This window comes from Anguilla rostrata, chromosome 13, assembly GCF_018555375.3.
Source record: "Anguilla rostrata isolate EN2019 chromosome 13, ASM1855537v3, whole genome shotgun sequence".
Taxonomy (NCBI): Eukaryota; Metazoa; Chordata; class Actinopteri; order Anguilliformes; family Anguillidae; genus Anguilla; species Anguilla rostrata.
Window position 1 is genome coordinate 39,781,427 of NC_057945.1, and position 23,135 is coordinate 39,804,561.

The 23,135-nt window shown below is 47.5% G+C and overlaps 1 protein-coding gene across 3 annotated transcripts in view; it reads right to left on the reverse strand.

The window, feature by feature from the left end:
• Positions 1 to 4,170: 4,170 nt before the first annotated feature.
• Positions 4,171 to 23,135, reverse strand: part of LOC135237755 (CTTNBP2 N-terminal-like protein) — a 30,419-nt gene continuing 11,454 nt past the window's right edge. The window contains exons 1-4 of one of the 3 annotated variants that reach the window (XM_064305157.1): positions 14,032 to 14,158; positions 13,032 to 13,277; positions 8,903 to 9,010; positions 4,171 to 7,310 (exon numbers count right to left, since the gene is read on the reverse strand). In XM_064305157.1, coding sequence (XP_064161227.1) covers positions 6,018 to 7,310; positions 8,903 to 9,010; positions 13,032 to 13,187 — 1,557 coding nt within the window. In that variant the 5' untranslated portion in view covers positions 13,188 to 13,277; positions 14,032 to 14,158 and the 3' untranslated portion in view covers positions 4,171 to 6,017. Of the gene's footprint in view, positions 7,311 to 8,902; positions 9,011 to 13,031; positions 13,278 to 13,903; positions 14,159 to 23,135 lie in introns of those variants that run through there. The other 2 variants (XM_064305156.1, XM_064305155.1) reach the window with 2 other exon arrangements.

Genomic DNA, 23,135 nt, shown 5'->3' on the forward strand with positions numbered 1-23,135 from the left:
GGTTACCAGGTTTAGGATTCCTGTCTCCTGCAACCTGTAGTTAATTCTGTGAGTATAAGACAAGGAAGGAATTGGTTAATGCTGTGTGTTTCCTCTTGCCCTGTCACACACACACACACACACACACACTTGCAAACTCACAGATTTGCATACACACACACACACACACACGCTTACATACACACACTGACACCCACATGCTTGCGTACACACACTCTCACCCACACACACACACACACACACACACATACCAGACAAGCTCTCCTGCCAAGCAATGTACCCTTGAGTTACATCACTGTCAGACTGCAGGGAGCCTGATCCGTTCCGCATGTGACCGTGGCTTTCTTTGTCCCGGAGGCCGGATGGGTCGCATTGTGCTCTGATGTCCCGGGTTGAGTTGCATTGTGCTCTGATGTCCTGGGATGAGTCGCATTGTGCTGTGATGTCCTGGGATGAGTCGCATTGTGCTGTGATGTCTCTGAGCGGGGATGAGTCGCATTGTGCTCTGATGTCTCTGAGCGGGGATGAGTAGCATTGTGCTCTGATGTCCCGGGATGAGTTGCATTGTGCATTGATGTCCCAGGTTGAGTTGCATTGTGCTCTGATGTCCCGGGATGAGTTGCATTGTGCTCTGATGTCCCGGGAGTAGTCGCATTGTGCTCTGAAGTCCCGGGATGAGTCGCATTGTGCTCTGATGTCCCGGGATGAGTCGCATTGTGCTCTTGTGTGCTGGGTTGAGTCGCATTGTGCTCTGATTTCTCTGAGCGGGGATGAGTAGCATTGTGCTCTGATGTCCCGGGATGAGTCGCATTGTGCTCTGATGTCCCGGGATGAGTCGCATTGTGCTCTGATGTCCCGGGATGAGTCGCATTGTGCTCTGATGTCTCTGAGCGGGGATGAGTAGCATTGTGCTCTTGTGTGCCGGGTTGAGTCGCATTGTGCTCTGATGTCTCTATACTATTACAGACTGTTAGAGGCTGGAGCATGCCACTGAGTTCCACCATTTACAGTTAAGACCTCCGGCAGGTCAGAGATCACAGACCTCGTGACATTAACTCCCCCCCCACCCCCCTCAGCTGTAGACTTAGGTACAGAGGCAGTGCAGTATGCTGACTGGATCCTTCTCTCGCCCTTGTCTGTGACCCAAAATATTTGAGACGGAGACAAAAAAAATAGTGAATCGGACTCACACAGCTGACTCTTCTCATTTCTTGTCATTTCCAACATTTATAAATTTCCCCCGAATGCTGCTGGGGTGGGAAAATGTAGGTTGAGGTTTTGCGACCATTTCTGTGCAGTTGCTTAAGACTTTTTTTTCAACCGTTTAATATAAATATTCCACATATCTGTGCATTCTGTCAACTGTTTTATAGCTTCCTTTCTTAAATCTGAATTTTTCGTTCCTACTCTCTCTCTCTCTCTCTCACACACACACACACACAGGCACACACATTATTAATTAATGCATTATTATTCATTGTTTAGATTAATTCAGAGGAGCATTTGGATTTTGTAGTTTTGACAGTCATAATGGTTTCGCAAAACTGATTTCTGAACAATGACGATTATACTGGACCTGTTGATAACTGGGATTGTATCACCATAGATCGACCATTAGGGCTACTTTTTCAAGGAATTATATTTAATTTCTTGTGCCCTTTGGTCCGTTCGATATTTAGCATAAATATCAGACGGACCAAAGGGCACAGACAGCCTTTTCTCTTTAAAGCAACAGCCAAGCGGTCAAGGTTGTTGTGTATAGGCGTGATTAATCGCGGCCGCGGTTCTTCACACTGCGCGCGAGTAAGGGCGCGCGCACTGTGGGAGAATGCGTCGTCAGCAGAGCTGTCAAGTCGCTTCGGAATCGCGGCGCATTGATTTGGCTACGAAGCCCCGCAGAAATCCAGCGCCAGACAGCGGACCCGCGGGCCGCAGTCCAGAGGAAGTTAAGGGGGAGCAGCGAGATTAGTTCGCTGAATCGCTGGCCTTGACGTTGTTATGATTGTGCAGCTAATTGACGGCTAAGCCAGGCAAGTGTTTGTTTAGCCCCATAAGCTTCCGTTTCCTCGCTGTGGGGGAAAAATGCATACCCTCATTAAATATGCAGTGATGGCACATAGCAGTGTCTGAAATCTTCAGTAGATTGATCTTTCAGTTAGATACTGTGGCGCTGTAAAATTTGAAACTGAAAAACCAGTAGGGAAGGTATCAGAAAAATTGGAACAATTCCTCAGAGAGAATGGTCAAGTTTGGGATATGCATTCAGCATGATGTGTTGACAGGTTTTCCCTTGAATGTTTTCTCTAGACCATGTTGATCGGTTTCCGTTTGTGCAATGTTGTGAAGGGCCATTCACTGGCATTACAATTAGGAGCTCTCATTACAGGACCAATTCACTGGTGAACTCATATAAAGATTATATGAGATTATGTTCAAGGGGATTAAAGTGAAATACATGAGATGTTTCAGGTTGAGTTCTGTTAGCAGAACAAGGGGACATGAATGGAAATTAGCAGAAGGTCAATTCCAAACAGACATTAGGAAGAATTTCTTCACGCAGAGAGTAGTCAATGTGTGGAATAGCCTGCCAGGTCACATAGAGGCAGAAACTCTGGGGATTTTCAAGACCAGGCTTGATACAGTGTTAGATACCATCTTGTCTGTTGGTGATCAGAGCACTAGGTACAATTTAGATAAATGTCAAACATTGTTGTGCTGAATGGCCTGTTCTTGTCATTATGTTATGCTTTGTCGTGTTATTATTACTTTTAAATGAACTGCTTACCCTCTCCAGAACATTCAGTCAGAGTCTTTGTGATTCTGTTTGCTCAGTGACGCTGATGATACCTTTACCTTTATCATTTCTGTAGAAGCTCATTTTCCCATGAACTATGCTAAGAGCTGAAGCTTTGAACCCATTTCCGAGGTGCACCTGTACTTGCGCAAACAATTAAAAGGCAGACTGGAGGACCATTTAACAAAAAATTATATGAATTAACAATAAACTTTAGAAAATACTGGAATATAAAACAAGGACTCTCCCTGGATGGCTACTTTGAGAAGCCATGAAACTGATATGAATTCATATCTGAAGACCTGGGTCACTGTCAGATGTATTACATGGATCTGGGACGCTACACAGAAAAATAACCAGTGTTAAATCAACTCGAGCAGTGTTAAATCAACTCTAACAGAGACCAAAGGGGACACTATTATAAAATTACTCTTGTAAGAGTTTATTTTATATTGATGATTTTGCTGTGTAGCAATGGGATATCTACTCTGTTGATATTACTTGTTCTGTTCAAGTTTATAAATAGAAAATATGTAATGATTTCATATGACTTGATATTTTAAGGTCCATCCGCGCCACAGTATTCCCACTGAATGTAAATAAGTAAATAACTTGATCCAACTGCGCCATCTAGTGGATACATTCAAAGCCACATGACAGGAATTTAAAACGAGTAAACAAAAGACTGCCCAACTGCAGTAAACTAGTTCAGCAAAAACAATGTTTGTTTGATATTTGGAGCTGGACCAGCGACCGCTAAAGATACACACAGATCCACTGGGGAGATTTACTTTTCATCGTCTGACATCTGCCATGAACTTGCAGACCGTTTTGGTTTCTGTGGAGCAGAAACAACACGACACTGATTGCAGTTCAGAGCGAACTCTGCAGACTCGGATATTTGAAACACGTGTGATTTCAAAGGCTCCTGAAACTGGGTGTAAAGGACATCCTCTTCTGACCGGCCAAGCCAAGAGCCGCAAAGAATAGCAGATTTCTGTGTACGTGGACCAAAACACTAGTCATAGCCAGATTTAATGAATGGGATTTGCTTTGTATGCTTTAAAGAGGATATAATAATGTGCCGTGTACAGTGCATGTTTTTATAGTTAGAATATGTCTGATGAAGATAACAATAATAAAAGACAATGGGCCACATTTTTGCTGACTAAGCTCAAACTCGGCAGTTTTTCCTGAGCCGAGTTTCAGACCCCAGGAAGATTTTTTTTTCTTACTTTTGTTCAAAACGCGTAATCGAAACTAATTCTGAGGGTCCGTATCGACACCAGTCAGTGACCGTGCAGAGGTCCAGCACGCTCGGGCAGGTCTGACAACACAGACATTACTGTGTGATGAAAGGAATGAAACCGAACACGTGCGTTTTATATTCCGTGTTGATATTAATGAATGCCATTGTACAGAGAAACACAGCGATGTACAACAGGAGGCCTTTTTTATGAAAACAGAGGACAACAGAAATGCCCTGTCTGCAGGAAAAAGATGAAGAGTGACACATCTCCCAACACAGTGCTCTGGATCATTTACATGAACGTATAAAAGACTGTGGAGAGAACGACTGTGAATTAAAATAACAGGAAATTTCCAAATGCATCTGTTAGAATGGACTGCACGTTGTCAACTTTAAAAAAGTTTTCTAAATTCAGTGTCTGCCAGCCTGATAACCATTCTATTTGGCTGCAGACACAAAAAGGCAGATTTATGCATAGTTTAATCTTAGGATACAATATGTAAAAATAGCATACATGGTATCATGGTCTTACTCTGTAAAAAAAAAAAAAAAAATTAAGATTCAGTGTATTTACTTTTATCAATACATTTATCAATATAGACGTGCACATCCTTGTCCGCTCACACACACACACACACACACACAAACGTACACTTTTAATAAAAAAAACAGTGCTATTGGATTTGGTCCTTAATGTCAAATGATGGTGGTGATCGGTGAAACAATTTTGAGGGAATATATATATATATCGATTAATATACATAAATGTGCATAAATTACTTTGCTTTTCTTACAAACATGATTTTAAAATGTAGAAGCTGGCTTCGATATGCTTAATGTCAGAACCTGTCCATATGAACAGTTTGAAGGGAGAGAATCCCTGTCCTGGTCTAAAATGCTCGTGACCTTGTGCAAATGGAGGTCACTTATCTGGGAGGTTAAGTGCCGAGCCGGGTGGGTGAAAAGCACAGGAAAGCTAACGAGGCTAAACTAGCATTGGGCGGACGGTACCTTCTTCACTGGCTTTTGAAAGATTCCACTACTGCCATTCCGTGGCCTGAAAACCTGCCCCTTTTGATTTCCCTGTAAGCAGAGACAGTTTTCCCTCACCATTATTGGAATCAATCAATAAGCCAAATCACCCATGAAGTACAGAATAATAATCATTGAATGAGTGACGCCTTTTATAGAGACTTCTGAAAGGAAAGGCCTGTAGTTTGGGTTAAAAAAAAAACCCCACTTAATTACATTTGCAGAAGCGTAAATAAGGAGCCTTCGTTGTCTCTCCTCTCCTCCAAACTGAGGCAGAATAGGCCTTTTCATAAAAGCAACCAATAAGAGTCCTGCCTTTTCATTTAAACAACCAATAAGAGAGGCCTGCCTTTTCATAACAGCAGCCAACCAATCCCATTCTAGATTGTGAGGAGGAAGCCATGGAGGATCAACTCATGGCAAAGGAGGGAATATCAACCGTCAGAACTGAAGCAGTGGGTAAACACTCACTCTCACTGACATTTCACAGTGTTGCTGATGCCCTCCAGAATTAATGGACTTCATTTCCCAGCAGCACTCTGCTACTTTATGTCCTATCTAAATGCATAGCAGCTCTCACCAGCTTCCTGATTCCTAACTGACTTCTTTTGTTCTGTTCAAGACAGAGAAAAAGAGAAACAAAAATGTATGCTGCTCACCTGAGCGAGCAGTTAGGCACTTCAGCCAGAACTATTCATTACATTTTATATTACATTTTACTCATCATTCACTCGCTGTGTTGAGTTAATATCAGTACCCATAATGGTCGAGATTAAATTTCTGCACCCCTGTACAGGCGGAGATAATGTAGGAAAGGTTTGAAGGTGAAAAACTGAAATAAATAAACTGGACAGTGTTTCAGATATCTGAGTCTTTGAGTATAGGGGGGTGTGTCAGGGTGTAATGTGCGGTGGGAGGGGACAGGGGGCGCTGTTGCACAGGTTAGCTGGTGGAGGACAGGACCAGGTCTGGCTCTTTGCTGCCCTCCTGGCTGCTGGTGAGGCTGCAGGTGCTGGAGAGATCGTGGAAGTGGCTGGCCCGGGGCGAGGGTCCGGGGGACATGGGGGTCTGGGCCAGACCGGGCTTTTTTGGGGGTATGGGGGGTGGGTGGCCCCTCTCGGCACGGGGAATGATGGGGGACTTCACTCCCGGGGAGATGGGGCTAGTGACTCTGGCGGGGGTGGGGGCCGCGCCCAGAGGTGGGCTGCGGCAGTCGCTGCCGGTGGGGGAGCTGGGGGGGGCCGCAGGCTTAGCGCCGCCCTGCTGGCCAGTGAAGCGGGACAGCGCCTGGGTGAGCGTGTTGCGGGCGAGCTGCTTCACTGAGGCGGGCTCTGGCGGGGCGGAGGGGGGGGTAGGGGTGGAGGGGGTGGGCGGGTCAGCGGGAATGGGCGGGGTGGGTAGAGCGGAGGGGGTGGACGGGGCGGAGGGGGTGGGTGCGGTGGGTAAGGCAGACGGGGTTGGAGGGGCGGCTGGATTCGGAGACAGATCTCGGGGGGAGCGGGGTGTGGCGCCGCCCTGCTGGTCCTGCTCCGGCTGGCCCTGGAACTTGTGTCGCGTGGCGTGGAAACGCTGGTGGATTCCCGCCTGGTAGGACGCCTGGTAGGAGGGGCTGGATGGAGCCACGCCCACCGGATGCCGGGCCAGGAGGGGGGAGGAGCAGGGGGAGGAGCCGAGGGTGTGGCATGGCACGGGGGCGGGGTTTTGCTGAGGTTGTAAAGTAGGGGGCGGGGCCCTGTTGTCACACCCGTTTTCCTTGCAGGCCTCCGCCTCCCTGTCACTATGGTGCCCGTTCAGCTTGTGTGGGGCAGAGGAGTCACCGCTCGGCTTCTCCCCCGAGTCAGTCTGGGTGCGGCTCTCCTCCTCCGCGCCTCCTCCCAGCCTGGCCAGCGCGCTCCTCAGCTGCTCCACCTCCGCCTGCAGCTCCTGGCCCCGCCCCTCCTCCCTCCTCAGCCACGCCCTCAGCTGCTCCTTCTCCGTGTCGAACTCGGCCAGCTGCTCCTCCGCCCGCGCCTCCGCCCGCAGGGCCTGCCTCCGCTCCGCCTCCAGCTCCGCCCTCAGCGCCTCCGCGGCGGCCCGCTCCTCCTCCAGCCTGCGGCTGAGCTCCGCCCCCCGCTGGCCCTCCTTGGCCAGGGAGGAGGTGAGCTGCTTGTGCTGCAGACGGCTCTCCTCCAGCTGCGTCCTCAGCCTCCTCTGCTCCTTCTGCATGCGCTTCACCTGGGAGCTCTCAAAGCCCAGCTACACATATACATGTACACACCACAGATACATACACACACACACACATACACACCACACACACACACATACACACACACCACATGCACACACACAGGGGAAGAAAGAGGAGAAAACAGCTCATCACAACAATGAAGATGAAAGGTTAGAAATTATAGAAGGACCTGTGGCTAGTTATTTTCCTCTTCTGTACACTAGGGGGAGACAATGTACATTATATAAGCTTTCCGTGTGGGGAAAATTTCTCTAATAAACCAACAAAAATAAAATAAGTGAAAACGTTCTAAAATATTTTTGAAGATTTATGTTACAGGAATGTTTTTGAATTGTTTAGTTGCTTAGTTGATTTGCAGTTGCAATGTGACTGCTGACAAGTTCACCGGACTTTTTGTCCACCATCCAGAAATTTAATTGAAGCAAAGCCTATACACACATTTGCATTTTTCATGAAGAGTGAGATTAACAGTCGAGCTGAAATACTGCTCAAATGGGGAAATGAAACCGGCCGCTGTCATCAAAATAAACAAGAGCGAATCGGTTGTGCTGAACACAGCGAGCCCCTCGGGCCTCATCGAGGTGTAAATGAATCAGCGTGATTTCACACAGACGCGCTGCAGCTCCTCACGGGGCAGGAGTTCTGATGACGGGGCGGCGGCGGCGGTAACGGGGCTAAATAATGGCGGTAATCTCAGCCGTGAAGCAGGCCTGGGCTCTGCGCTCTGCGCTCTGCGCTGTGTGGGAGAGCAGGAAACGGCTTATATAACGGCACTTTGTGTGTGTGTGTGTGTGTGTGTGTGTGTGTCTCCGCCTGTCCCTGATCGACCAGGCTTCGCGCGGGGCCTTCTGTGCCCCCCCCCCCCCCCCACATAACCAGACAGCCAGCTTCCCCTCCGCTGACTGCGCTGGAAGGGGCGGAGCTTCCGTACACGCTGGCCCCTCCCCCCGTCTGCCCGAAAAAGAAAACAAAAAATGTAGCACGGTTTCCATGGCAACTTGCTTTGGGGAACCAAAAAAAACAGAAAAAACACTTATGCGAAGTCTTTGAGAAAAACTGGATGAATGACAGCAGAAAAAAAAAAGGCTTCAGCAGACGCTTACCTCAGTGATACCAAACCTCTGCAATGCTGACAGATGGACTTGGGCCCTGAGTGCTGTAAACTGCGCCTTTCTCTCCTGCTGGCTACGTAATAGGGACTCTGTGAGTACTGAGTCTTTGCCTCTCTCTCTATACATCTTTTAAGGGCCTCATTTGGCTTTTCTTGGAGTTTAATACAGTGCCTGCCCACAAAACAGTCTGCATGTAATGTATTTTGTGATGTAATGTGATGTAATTTCACATCCGTGACGTGTTCATATGGACAGACCTCCTGTTTTGGAGGTTTATGTTCGCTGATAAGCGCCAGTGGAGAGGCCGAAAGCAGCTCCCTGAAACCCTGATTTTTACTGTGAGAAAGCGCCGCTCTGCTCCAGTCTCTAATCAGCATGTGCCCGCGTTATGTAGGGGCGTTAGCCATGGAGAGCCGTGGCGGTCCAGGTTCTGCGAGGCGGGGAAACGTTTATCAGACGCTGGCAGAACGTTGAGAGAACCTCACCTGCTGCAGGAGCCGCTCCCGCTCCTTCTCCAGCATGCAGGTGACATCATCGCCTTCCGCCGTGTCCTGCGCATGCCGCCGCTTCTCCTCCTCCAGGTCCGCGATGACCTGCCGTGGACACAAGGGGGCAGCGGTGGAGAGTCGAGGGGTCAGGGGGCAAGTTAAAGTCCTGCCATGTGTCTTCCACTCGTGCACTCAGACAGCTAATATCACTCATTAGTTTGACCTCCTGACTGATGACGTGGCTTCAGACTGACGCTTGACTGAACAAGGCCTCTGCCCTCGCGTCCTTTTCTCGAGTCCTTCCGTGGGTGGAGCAAAGGAAGCGAGGAGAGGACGCAAGGAAAGGATGAAAGGAGGTAAAATAAGCGATGAGAAAGAGCCCTTTTGCTTTCTGAACCTGGATTTTCCACCTCTGGCTGATCAGAGCTGAGGGCTGTAAGCCACCCTAAATCCCTCTCAGACCTATTAGACACAGGGGAGAGAGGTCCGGGTACTGCAGATCTTAGCTGGATCCAGTCCCTCTCGTTCTCCATCTTAATCTGCTCTTCCTGTAGTGACTCACCTTATTATGCTGATTATGGACGTCTGGGGACGCACATAAGAGTCACTGTGGTCCCCAGGACACAGACTACAGTGCACATTACACACATTTTCCCCTAATCGCCCACTAATTGAATACAGGCGGTAAACTGGTTGTAATGTTCTGTGGGGTTATTCCTGGAATGGCTTTCAAATGGCGCTTCATACGAAGGTATCAGGATTTACGCGTCTGATTTGAATCTAGGAGTCTGTTCTTCCATGTGTATTTCTACACAGATTATTCTCACTGTGTGTGGTGGTGGTGGTGGTGGGGGAGCCGAGGGGCTTGGCTTTTGGCTGGCAGTTGGTGACCATTTCTCAGGCGATCATGTGAGCCTCGCACACCACTGTCATGTGACGGGGTCCTCATAACTCCTCAGAGTGTGACTGTGTGACATTCGCTACAGTCTGATTCATATCTGAGTAAGGCTGCCGATGCCTTTCTGTTCCCGTGACAAACAACAGCCCCTTGTGGGTTCCTGTCAGGTCAGTGTGATGCAAAGACTTGAGGCTCTTTCACACAAACAGTGCTTTTGGTTTTGTGTAGCGGTATAGCCGCATCTTTACAAACAAAATTAACTGTTTTTTTAAATTTCATTCTCAGAAAGGGCCAGTGTGGGTGCAGGCTTTCATTCCAACCAAGCAGTTACACATTTGATTCTACTAATCAACCACTAGTACACATTACCACATTAGTAGAATCAGGGGTGTAACTGCTTAGTTGGAATGAAAGCCTGCACCCACACCGGCCCTTTCTGGATAAGATTGAGGACCCCCTGTTCTAACTGGTTCAGGAAAGTTATGTTGCAGGAGGAACAAAAGAACAGAAACCTTAAAATTCAGATTCTACTCAGAACTAAATGATAGAATTTTTTTTTGTTTTCAAGCCCGGGTTTTTATGAAGTGGGATTTGCGCGGTGTTATAAAGCGGTGGGTTTTTTTGTAGCGGGATTTGCGCGGTGTTATAAAGCGGTGGGTGTTTTTGTAGCGGGATTTGCGCGGTGTTATAAAGCGCTGGGTGTTTTTGTAGCAGGATTTGCGCGGTGTTGTAAAGCGGTGGGTGTTTTTGTAGTGGGATTTGCGCGGTGTTATAAAGCGGTGGGTGTTTTTGTAGCGGGATTTGCGCGGTGTTATAAAGCGGTGGGTGTTTTTGTAGCGGGATTTGCGCGGTGTTATAAAGCGGTGGGTGTTTTTGTAGCGGGATGTGCACGGTGTTATAAAGCGGTGGGTTTTTTTGTAGCGGGATTTGCGCGGTGTTGTAAAGCGGTGGGTGTTTTTGTAGCGGGATTTGCGCGGTGTTGTAAAGCGGTGGGTGTTTTTGTAGTGGGATTTGCGCGGTGTTATAAAGCGGTGGGTGTTTTTGTAGCGGGATTTGCGCGGTGTTATAAAGCGGTGGGTGTTTTTGTAGCGGGATTTGCGCGGTGTTATAAAGCGGTGGGTGTTTTTGTAGCGGGATTTGCGCGGTGTTATAAAGCGGTGGGTGTTTTTGTAGCGGGATTTGCGCGGTGTTATAAAGCGGTGGGTGTTTTTGTAGCGGGATGTGCGCGGTGTTATAAAGCGGTGGGTTTTTTTGTAGCGGGATTTGCGCGGTGTTATAAAGCGGTGGGTGTTTTTGTAGCGGGATTTGCGCGGTGTTATAAAGCGGTGGGTTTTTTGTAGCGGGATTTGTGCGGTGTTATAAAGCGGTGGGTTTTTTTGTAGCGGGATTTGCGCGGTGTTATAAAGCGGTGGGTTTTTTTGTAGCGGGATTTGCGCGGTGTTATAAAGCGGTGGGTGTTTTTGTAGCGGGATTTGTGCTGTGTTATAAAGCGGTGGGTTTTTTTGTAGCGGGATTTGCGCGGTGTTGTAAAGCGGTGGGTGTTTTTGTAGCGGGATTTGCGCGGTGTTATAAAGCGGTGGGTGTTTTTGTAGTGGGATTTGCGCGGTGTTATAAAGCGGTGGGTGTTTTGTAGACGGGATTTGCGCGGTGTTATAAAGCGGTGGGTGTTTTTGTAGCGGGATTTGCGCGGTGTTATAAAGCGGTGGGTGTTTTTGTAGGATTTGCGCGGTGTATAAGCGGGGGTTTTTGTAGCGGATTGCGGGTGTTATAAAGCGGTGGGTTTTTTGTAGCGGGATTTGTGCGGTGTTATAAAGCGGTGGGTTTTTTTGTAGCGGGATTTGCGCGGTGTTATAAAGCGGTGGGTTTTTTTGTAGCGGGATTTGCGCGGTGTTATAAAGCGGTGGGTTTTTTTGTAGCGGGATTTGCGCGGTGTTATAAAGCGGTGGGTTTTTTTGTAGCGGGATTTGTGCTGTGTTATAAAGCGGTGGGTTTTTTTGTAGCGGGATTTGCGCGGTGTTATAAAGCGGTGGGTGTTTTTGTAGCGGGATTTGCGCGGTGTTATAAAGCGGTGGGTGTTTTTGTAGCGGGATTTGCGCGGTGTTATAAAGCGGTGGGTGTTTTTGTAGCGGGATTTGCGCTGTGTTATAAAGCGGTGGGTGTTTTTGTAGCGGGATTTGCGCGGTGTTATAAAGCGGTGGGTGTTTTTGTAGCGGGATTTGCGCGGTGTTATAAAGCGGTGGGTGTTTTTGTAGCGGGATTTGCGCGGTGTTATAAAGCGGTGGGTGTTTTGTAGGGGATTTGCGCGTGTTATAAAGCGGTGGGTGTTTTTGTAGCGGGATTTGCGCGGTGTTATAAAGCGGCTGGGTGTTTTTGTAGCGGGATTTGCGCGGTGTTATAAAGCGTGGGTGTTTTTGTAGCGGATTTGCGCGGTGTTATAAAGCGGTTGGGTTTTTTGTAGCGGATTTGCTGCGGGTTATAAAGCGGTTGGGTTTTTTGTAGCGGGATTTGGCGGGTTATAAAGCGGTGGGTGTTTTTGTAGCGGGATTTGCGCGGTGTTATAAAGCGGTGGGTGTTTTTGTAGCGGGATTTGCGCGGTGTTATAAAGCGGTGGGTGTTTTTGTAGCGGGATTTGCGCAGGTGTTATAAAGCGGTGGTGTTTTTGTAGCGGGATTTGCGCGGTGTTATAAAGCGGTGGGTGTTTTTGTAGGGGATTTTGCGGTGTTATAAAGCGGTGGGTGTTTTTGTAGGGGATTTTTGCGGTGTTATAAAGCGGTGGGTTTTTTTGTAGCGGGATTTGCGCGGTGTTATAAAGCGGTGGGTTTTTTTGTAGCGGGATTTGCGCGGTGTTGTAAAGCGGTGGGTGTTTTTGTAGCGGGATTTGCGCGGTGTTGTAAAGCGGTGGGTGTTTTTGTAGCGGGATTTGCGCTGTGTTATAAAGCGGTGGGTGTTTTTGTAGCGGGATTTGCGCGGTGTTATAAAGCGGTGGGTGTTTTTGTAGCGGGATTTGCGCGGTGTTATAAAGCGGTGGGTTTTTGTAGCGGGATTTGCGCGGTGTTATAAAGCGGTGGGTTTTTTTGTAGCGGGATTTGCGCGGTGTTATAAAGCGGTGGGTGTTTTTGTAGCTGGATTTGCGCGGTGTTATAAAGCGGTGGGTGTTTTTGTAGCGGGATTTGCGCGGTGTTATAAAGCGGTGGGTTTCTTTGTAGCGGGATTTGTGCGAGGGCCTACCTTTCTGTGCCTGCTCTCGGCGGCGGCGAGCTGGGCCAGCATCTTCTCCTGCATGCGCTTGCAGTGGGACATGACCAGCTTGAGCACGGCCAGGGGGCTGGGGGGGGCCGCCGGGGGGGCGGGGCTCACCTGGCCCGCGGGGCTCCGCCCCCTCATGACCTCACCGTCCCGCTGCAGGGCCAGGAAGGGGTCGCTCAGGTTGTACTTCCCGTAGCGCTCCTGCACAAAGGCATCTCTGCGCTGGGCCTGGAGGAGAGAGGAACATTGGCTCAGACCAGAGGAACCAATCACAACACAGCACAGATCGGAGCAACCAATCACAACACCGCTCAGATCATGAGAGGAACCAATCACAACACTGAGAGAAGACCTGTCCAAACCTGTGTACCCTGCATGTGTAATGCATAACAGATATGCACACACTGCACACACTCACATACACGCACGCCCGCCAATTATATAACTCCACAAGGCCACCTCTGCTACAGCTGCAGTCCCACTCATAATAACGCACAAATGAGTCAGCAAAGCCAGTGTCTCTCCCTCAGTCTCCCCCAAGGGGACTGGGCTAAGTGGGACTACATGGGACTATGTGGCAGTGACATGACCTGTGCGTGGATATTTCATGTACTGTGAACTGAATCACATCAACAGTCAACTAAACGTGCCAGTTTAATTTCAGTGTGGAGTTTCAACCACAAGTTTAAACCTCAAGATTATAGAACTGCATTAAAACTGTAACACCTAATCCTTATTCCACATCCTTGGACAGCTGTTCCAGTTGTAATGCAGTTCTGTGGTCTAGAGGTTTAAACTCCAGCTAAGCAAACTGCAATCAAGCCGACGTGACTATCAGCATGTTGTTTACCTACATTTCATCCTCATGTGACGTCAAAATGTCTGGTGAAAAAGTTGAGAGAACATCTGTTTTTTTTATCAAGAAGACATAGGATTGACTATCAATAGAATCTCAATAAGTTGTTAGTTAGTTCAGTGTCACCTTTGGCAACTCAAACCCCAATTTTAGAAGTATTAAATCAGGGCTGCCCAACCCTGTTCCTGGAGATCTTTTGTCTTGTAGGTTTTTACTCCAACCCTAACAAAGCATGCCTCATTAAACAGCTAGAGATCTCATTGAGCTGCTAATTAGTAGTATCAGGTGTGCCAAATTAGGGTTGAACCCAATACCAACAGGATGGTAGATCTCCAGGAACAGGGTTGGGCAGCCCTGTGCTAAATCATAATTGAAATCATTCCTGAAAGCAAATCAAGCATGTGATCACTGAACCATAAAACAGCTATAAACAGTGTCGTATGAAAAGAAATCTTTCTTCCCATTTTATCAATAATGGTGAAATGATTGCATGTGTTTCAATCTGAATGTATAAGGATTATGCACAATTGACTGCATTTTATTGGTACCTCCCCAGGAACATCCAAGCCAATTTAGTATGTGTAGAAGAAGGTAATAACCCAGGTTTTGATAGATTGATTTAACTTGCATGATGAGACTAAGCATGAGAATGTGGCAACAACCCGGATATTTGATTGGATGACTAGTTAGTGACAATATGACTGAGCATGAGAATGTGGCAGCAATCAGACTTTTGATTGGTTGAGGAATAGGTGGCAGCGTGTGTAAGCATGGCAATGCGGAAACAATGCAGGGATTGATTGGCTGACTAAGTAGCCAAGAGGTTATAAGTGCTGAGGTTGAGTTGTTGGGAAGAAAAATAAGGCAAAAATTGGAGTGTGTGGGCTAGGAGACTGGGGACTTGATGCAGGCATTAGTTCGTTTGTACGACATGAAATGCAACATTATTTCAATTAACTTCATTTATAGGTTTTACTGGCCTAATTCACAAGCAAGATTCTAATGAGTTTAACGTTGTAGACTACTGCTTGCTAAAGTAATCACCCTAACCTTGCTTTGTGCTCATCTGCGTCTAACCTGCAGTATGCATTTGCACTGCAATGTAAAATTGGGGAAGGCATTTGCTAGCATGGCCAGACCAATACTTGTTATTGGAGTTTCCATTCTGTGCGCTCCTCCCAGTTACCTTGGCTCAACTGGCAGGTGTTCTCTCTTAAAACCAATGCCTGTTCACTTCAAGATTGCATCACGGTGAAGTGTTCAGCTGTTATCTTTTGGAGGAGTATAGTAAATGCTAGATCTTATGATTGGGCTACTTGTATGGGCAGGAGTTGATATGAGACCTTCAAATAGGTGTGGTTGTATTTCCCCTCTCCTGCTCAACAGGTGGATTTAGAACTTTGAGTAGCCACCTCAATCAGATCATTCACAGCTCCTCTCTATAGCCCATATGGACAATGAGCTCTTGGCTAACCCAGAATGCATCAGTGACCCATCTGCATTTCTGTGGTGGTGACTTCAGGGGTAGGCAAGCGTCTTCACATCTCCTTTTAAGCCATACTGGCTTCTCTCACTGTAAACTAATTCAGGTAACGAGTCGAACCTGCTTTCGGTTCCAAACCTCCCAGAAATGCTCTTGGACTTGACATTTAGACTGTTCTTCCTCTTCAGTGCTGTTCACGACCAGTTTCATGTTTAATCTGGCTTTTTGCCATCCGGTAGCCCCAACCCAATAGCCGCCAAAGTCCCATGGGTCATAATGATCCATGTACTGTAGGTGTGTGTGTGTGTGTGTGTGTGTGGTTCTTGTTTTCTCTGAGCCTGGCATGGTGTGTGAAATGCACACAAACACCCAAACTCACCCAGGCTTGGTTAATGCCCCACATTCCTTCCCCACTCCCATCTATTGCATAAGCCCTGCTGGGTGTCAGGTTATCCTCTGATACTTCCTCTGCCTGAGAACAAATTGAGAATGTGAATCTATCTGCCCAACAGATTAAAGGATTAATGCAGAGACCAGGTTGAGCTGTTAACCTTTTGGGGTGTTTTTGTTTGAAGACTCCTTTCAGGGAGGTTGTGAGGGGTGCAGTCTCAGTTTTTGGGAGGGGGCTTTGAGGACACTCTTGAACTCTGGGTAATGTTCAGTCAATAAGCTCTGAAGGATGGTCTTCCTTCCTTGGAAAGGTATGAAGGACATAGGTCTTCATTCCTCTCACTATCAAAGTACCATAACACAGTTAAGCAAGTACAGCTTTGTGTGTTTTTGTGGAGAAACTTGGAGCTCTGAGAAGCTCTGGGATTTTAAGGTTTTTTTGTGCTTTCTCACACTGAGTTTTTGGCTGCCCGAGAGCAGTTTTCCCCTGCTGAAGAGACCCAAGCACCTTCCTGCCACATGCAGGCGAGGACTTTCTGCAGCTGGTGCTCACCATGGGGATGCAACTCCAGCGGTTTCCTGTTTGACCGAAACATCTGTAACCTTTCTTGCTTGCTGGCCATTTTTCAGTGTTTTTCAGAACAATGAACCCCTACCATGAGTGTGCAAAATTGGAAAAGTGTCTGTTTATGAATAATCCCTTGTTAAACTTTTTTTTTAAATTTTTTTTTTTAGTATGACCTATTTTAACTTATGATGGGGGGGGGGGGGTCCCCTGGATGCCTTTGAGTCTGGGTGGGAGGTCCCTGGACCAGAAATGTTTGAAAACCCCTGTTTTGGCTCAATGTTCTTATGGCAAGTTTATTTTATCCTGTGTGTGTGTGTGTGTGTTTGGACGACTATCTGAATGTGGTGGCCATGGGAATAAAGTCACTGGCTGCAGCTTAAATTCTCCCCCCCCCATTTGGGGAGAGAGGGAAGGGGGGGGTCCTGGGAACAGTGGGCTTGTGAAAGGAACTCAACTCCAGACCTACAGGAATCCAGTCCATGACCGTGAAATGCACATCTCAGGTTATGAGCAAACGGGCAGCGCTGCAGGGTATCATCTTGCTTTCTGGCAGAACACCGCCGATTTCTTCCCGACCGGAACCGTGGCCAGAGCTAACGCGGGTGTTTTAATGAGCCTGGAAGCTGCTTCACTGCAGAGCAACGCACGGTTTACATCACGGGGAGAAATGTTTCAGAGATCTCTCATCAGCCACCAGAATTGGCAGCCAGGGTGCGTGCTTTCAGCGCTGAACCAAACACCGCCCCTCCACCCCCCACCCACACCCCCACCCCCAACACCCGCCAGACTGGCTGGTGGAGTTCGAGCAGAAACTCGCTTTTAATTTTGCGTGTGAAGTTATGCGAGATGAAGGAGAGCAGGGGGCATATCTCTCGCGCGGATCTGGCTCGACCCGCATCCTGGTCCTGACAGATAAGCCTCGAGCGGGGACACGGGATTCCCAACAAAAAAACAAAAACACAAACTCCAGTGAAGTTGTGGGAACCACTGGCGAACTCAAAAAAATCTCTGCAGAGGGTTTTTTTTTTTTTTTGTGTGTGTTTCAGTGGCCCAGAGGCCTCAAAGAATTTGCCGTTGTGAGCCAGGCGTTCTCCTCTCGCCAACGCAAGCCAATCAAATCCTCCTTGGCTCCGCTTCCACGCTTTATCCCACACGCTTTCCAGGGGAAATTCAACATGGAGCCCCTCACTGGAAATCAGAGGCTCGCCTGGCTGTATGCGTCCTGGCACGAAGGCCCGTTAGGCCTCTCAGCGTCTGTCAGTTTAAATAAACACTCCTGACAACATCCAGATTTAATACTGGTCCGCTGTGCTGAAGCCTCCGTGCGGGCAGGCAGGCAAGCAGGCCCCAGAGTGGTGGAGCTGGATCCCTACGCTGCTGCACGGGTGGCGTTCCGTCCACCCGGGCTAGATGGCGCTAGGCTAACGGTAGCACGTTAGCAATGTAGCTTTCTGCACCTGAGCCAAAAGCAACCTTGACCGGAATCCGCCGCTCGGCTGCCCAGCTTCATTACGAGCCATTATGCCGATTTGGCCCCATTATCCCCGTTGCATTTCCTTCGTCTATTTTTAGGATCCTCCGGCTTAGAGAATTTTTTTTTTTTCAGGCAGTGACTTCTGATAGTCGCTAATGAGCCTGGGACAGCCCTTTGATCCGCCAGTCATCTCCTGGCCCGGTTTATCTCGTTCGGTTACTGTCTCTAGGTCAGGGGCTGCCTGCTCTGTTTCCTGGTCTGTCCAGGAACATGCCCAGTCCCTACTGCCCCGGTCCCTATTGCCCCGGTCCCTATTGCCCTGGTCCCTACTGCCCCGGTCCCTACTGCCCCGGTCCTTACTGCCCTGGTCCTCATTGCCCAGTCCTTTGTTACAAATGAAAATGATTGGGGGCAACATAGCTCAGGAGGTAAGAGCGATTGTCTGGCAGTCGGAGGGTTGCCGGTTTGATCCCCGCCCTGGGCGTGTCAAAGTGTTCCTGAGCAATTGCTCCTCTAATTGCTCTGGTGAATGAGAGGCATCAACTGTAAAGCGCTTTGGATAAAAGTGCCATATAAATGAGGTCCATTTACCATCCATTTACGATTGACAGGTTAAGCAGGATTGGAAATAGAAATTTAACAGTAGTGAAGAATTTGGTAGATTAGTTTTGTTTTTTACAGGTATGGGTTCATACCTTGTACAGCCTGAGGGACTTTTAATGATTGCATTGTGGGACATTTATTAAGTGCCTTGCTCAAGGCTATGACGGCAGTGTCCTACCTGGGAATCGAATCCCTGACCTTTAGGTTACAAGGCCAGTGCCTGACCCATTATAAAATCCTGCTCTAAATGAGTAATGAGTAAATTGTCATTGGGTAGCCTGTCCTGGACAAGGGAAATTTCCAAGCAGATGGGCGATGGTACACTTGCTTTGAAATGGGACCAATTTGACAGCCATTTTGGCTCGATCTTCAGCCTTTTCTTTTCTGTCACAACATAGCAGAGGCTACTGCAGTAACGTGTCACAGCTTGCCTTACATCTGGCTCAATGCTGCCACACACAAACTGTTCTGTTCACATGGCTACACCTGCAGTCACGTGCTGGTTTTGTGATGTCATTGAATGTTTCTCCTATGACATGCCAAATGGGGCTTTTTCCGGTCTAGGCTGCTTGTTGAATAAGGTCTTTTAAAGAAATTACTTTCTTTTTTTCTTTTATATATAAAGTTTTTAAGATTAAACTTTTTGAAGTTTTATGATCGGGGAAAATATGAGTTGAACACTGTGTGTATATGCTTCATTTCACATTATTTTATTTGTGTCAGTGTTCTGCAATGTTATCATATCCATTAAAATACTCCTTTAAAGGAAACAAATCCTGAAAATTATGCAGCAGAGCAAAACATAAGAAAATACAGAAATTTTTACGGTCCTGCTTTTTACCATCTGAAATACTGAATGTGCAAGTCCTCACATTGTGTCTTCACATAAAAAAAACCAAAAGAAAACCCATTCCCTTAAAGCAAGCCTGCTTCCCACATATGCTGTTAAATTAAGCCATCAATCAAATTTAAGGATTTGAGGTTATGATGTTGTTATAATATTCAGATCTCTGTAAAGCTATGACTTGTTCTTTAAGTGTGTGTTTATTAGTCTGTTAAATGGACTAGGTGTTTCAATTCAGAATTTAATTCTCTTCCAATTATGTAATTCATTAATTTTGAACAATTTATTAAATTAACCATGAACACAAATGCTGGCAAACCTTTTATGCTCATTTAGTCTTTATTATGACTTAACTGAAATTTACTCTGGAGATCTGAACAAAGCAGAAATTGTATTTTTTTTTAATTCCTTTATTATGTTTTTTAAATACAAATTTCTGCCTCCCAAGGGGTCAAGTCCTATTTCCAATACCCTCAAACTGGGTCTGGAGCATTTGATAATGCTATTCACGCATTTCCAATATAACTAGATTGGCTTCTAGAGAGAGCATTCCAGTATTCCTGGTAGAACAAGGAAGTATCTGTTGTGAAACTATTTACTTGGTAGCGTTTCAAGATTACCAAGTTTTGGGAGTACAGTACTGCATCCAGTATGTCTGCGTTACTACAAAGGGTGTTGCTTAGTGTGGTAATTCTGTTGTATTTGTGAATATGAGTAAGTCTCTGCAGCGATATGCAGTGTAGCTGATTCGGCCATATTGGAGATGCATGGCCTCACAGGGCACTGCAGGATCATCCTGACCACGCTGGGAGGAAGTGAGGGGTCCGTGTTTGTTAAAGCAGGAATGCTGGGCCATGTGGCGGTCCATGTGACACGAGGCCCGCTGGAGTTTCTCACTTCCTGTCGCTAACGCAGCGCAGCGCAGCGAGGCCCCCGAGAGCAGCTCTGGCGGGGGGAGATGACCCATTATAGCCCCCCCTCCCCCCCCCCAACACCCCCCCCCCCGACCGATACAGCCGGGCCGCTCCCACACGGCAGGGTTAAGCTCTGCAATAACAGGGACAAACGCAAAGCGCGCTCGTTCAGGAAGCAGAACTGCCGGCACCTACGCACAGACAGACACATACACACACACACACAGACAGACATGCACACACACACATGCATACACACATGCGCACACACACACACGTGTATACACACACAGACAGACATGCACACGCACAAACACACACAGACAAACACACACACACACACACACACAGACAGACATGCACACACACAAACACACACAGACACCTACACACAGACAGACATGCACACACACACACACACACACACACACAGACACACACACACACAGACAGACATGCACACACACACACACACACACACACACACACAGACAGACATGCACACACACACACACACACACACACACAGACACACACACACACACACACCTACACACAGACAGACATGCACACGCACAAACACACACAGACAAAACACACACACACACACACACACAGACAGACATGCACACACACAAACACACACAGACACCTACACACAGACAGACATGCACACACACACACACACACAACACACACACAACACACACCACGACAACATGCACACACACACACACACACACACACACACAGAGACAGACATGCACACACACACACACACAGACACACACACACACACAGACAGACATGCACACACACAGACACAAACGCACACAGACAGACATGCACACACACAAACACACACAGACACCTACACACAGACAGACATGCACACACACAAACACACACAGACACCTACACACAGACAGACATGCACACACACACACACACACACAGACACCTACACACAGACAGACATGCACACACACAGACACACACACACACAGATAAGATCTGCAGCTCTTTGGGCTGTGCATGGCCTGCTCCAGAAGGATGTGTAAGAGCTGCTGCTCTGCACTGCTTATCACTGTCTCCCTCTCTGACCTGCCCAGGAATGCTGTGGTGTGCAGGTCCTGAAAAAGCTTCAGCACACGCACAGTGCCTCACTGGACTAATTCATTTATTTTAATGCATTTATGTTTTTTATGTTGCTTTGTCAGTTTTGTTCAAACGCCTGCAGGCTAATTGTGCAGTTTCAGCTCAGTCACATTCCTCTCAAACGCAGTGGTCAGAATGGTTTAGTCTGAGCTGCACAATTCAGACTGAAACCTGAGCCTGGACAGAAATGTGTGTGTGTGTGTGTGTGTGTGTGTGTGTGCATGCCCTTTTCTGCCTCTGACGGCTCTAGCTTCCTGCCTCTGTCCTAACACACACACACCGCTTTATCACATAGATATCTGGCTGAGAGGCTGTGTGGCCTATCTCTCTCTTCTGTCTCCCTTACTCTGTCCATCTCTTCGCCTTTTGTTCCTCTCTCTCTCATCCTCATCCTCTCTGGAGTGTCATTCCAATCCTGTCCATCCGTGCCAAAATCATGTCCTCCCTGACTGAAACGCCCACCCAGGAAAGTCTTAACCATCCCGGCAGAAACTCCGCACGGGCTGCCTAACACAAGCCTGAGGACTCAGGCTGTTCAGACAAGCCGTCCCCGAAGTTTATTCAACGGACCAGGGCTCAGATCAAGCTTCATTTCTCATTTTCTCTAACTTTTATCCGTTGGCCCCGTGGAATACTGACTTGGCTGCAGTGTTAGAATCTGTTTGTTTTTTTTGCACGTTGCAGTAATTACTTCTCTGTTCTATGAAAAATAAGAGACTGGGGGGTGGGCACTTCTTGTTTTAGAGGAAGTGGCCAGGAACAGGAACAAAGTACAAAATTTGGGGACCTTGAAGTTCTTTGGTTTTTGTGTGCTCCTATTTAGAGAGAGACGGGTCATATGAAAACCCTCCTAATTACTCATTCCCGCATTGCCCCAACTTGCAGGACACAGATTGCAGCAATAATATCCCACTTGTGACCGCAGATTTGCTTTATGCTTTATGATGACAAAGCAAACCCGGAACTATTGAGGAACCTGCAGAAAACGTAGCTGAATATGTCTCATAAGAAGGCCGCAAAGGTGAAAGGTCAAGAGGAACGCTCTCGCGTGTCAGACAGCTGTGGCCAAAGAACCCCACAAAAATGTCACAAGTATCTTAGTCATATTTATACTTGGGTCTTATTTCTATTATTTTTTTTGCTGAATAAGACAAAAGGATTGGCAATGACGTGAGTCGGTTTGACTCATTTCACAATTTGCCAATTGGATAATTTCACTTCAAGAAAAGTTAAGCAAAGAGCAACTTGAAACAAGCTGATGCTTTCTACTTGCAAGACTAAAACGCTAGAGACTTTTTACGGTGTGTCGGGAGAGGAGAGCTGCCTCGGTCTGAGTGCACCGTGGGCCACCGCCAGCCAATCAGGAAGCCGCATGTCAGGGATAGATGGTTTCCCTAGCCATCACCAGCCAATCAGGAAGCAGTAAATCAGGGATGAGGCGCTTGCCCTGGCCCAAGTTCACAAGGAAGATCTAATAGTATGCAGCAGGAAAAGGAGCCTTCTCATGCAACGCTGCAGACAGCCGGTTCACTCCAATCGCTTATTTTATCCATCCTCGTCTCCTCAGTCCTCACGAGACCTGGGAATCGATTGAGGTCCGCCATCTTTAAGGACATTCCAGTTTGTTAAATGCTACTTGGAGGAGCGAGGAGGCTCCTGGAGGATGCTTCAGTGAGGATACATGAGTGCAGCCTTAGCGGAAGTCTTTTTTTTTGGAACATGTGACGTATAAATGATTCACATCTGCCACATCTGTAATTGACGTGGCTTCAAACCGACACTTGACTGAGCGAGGA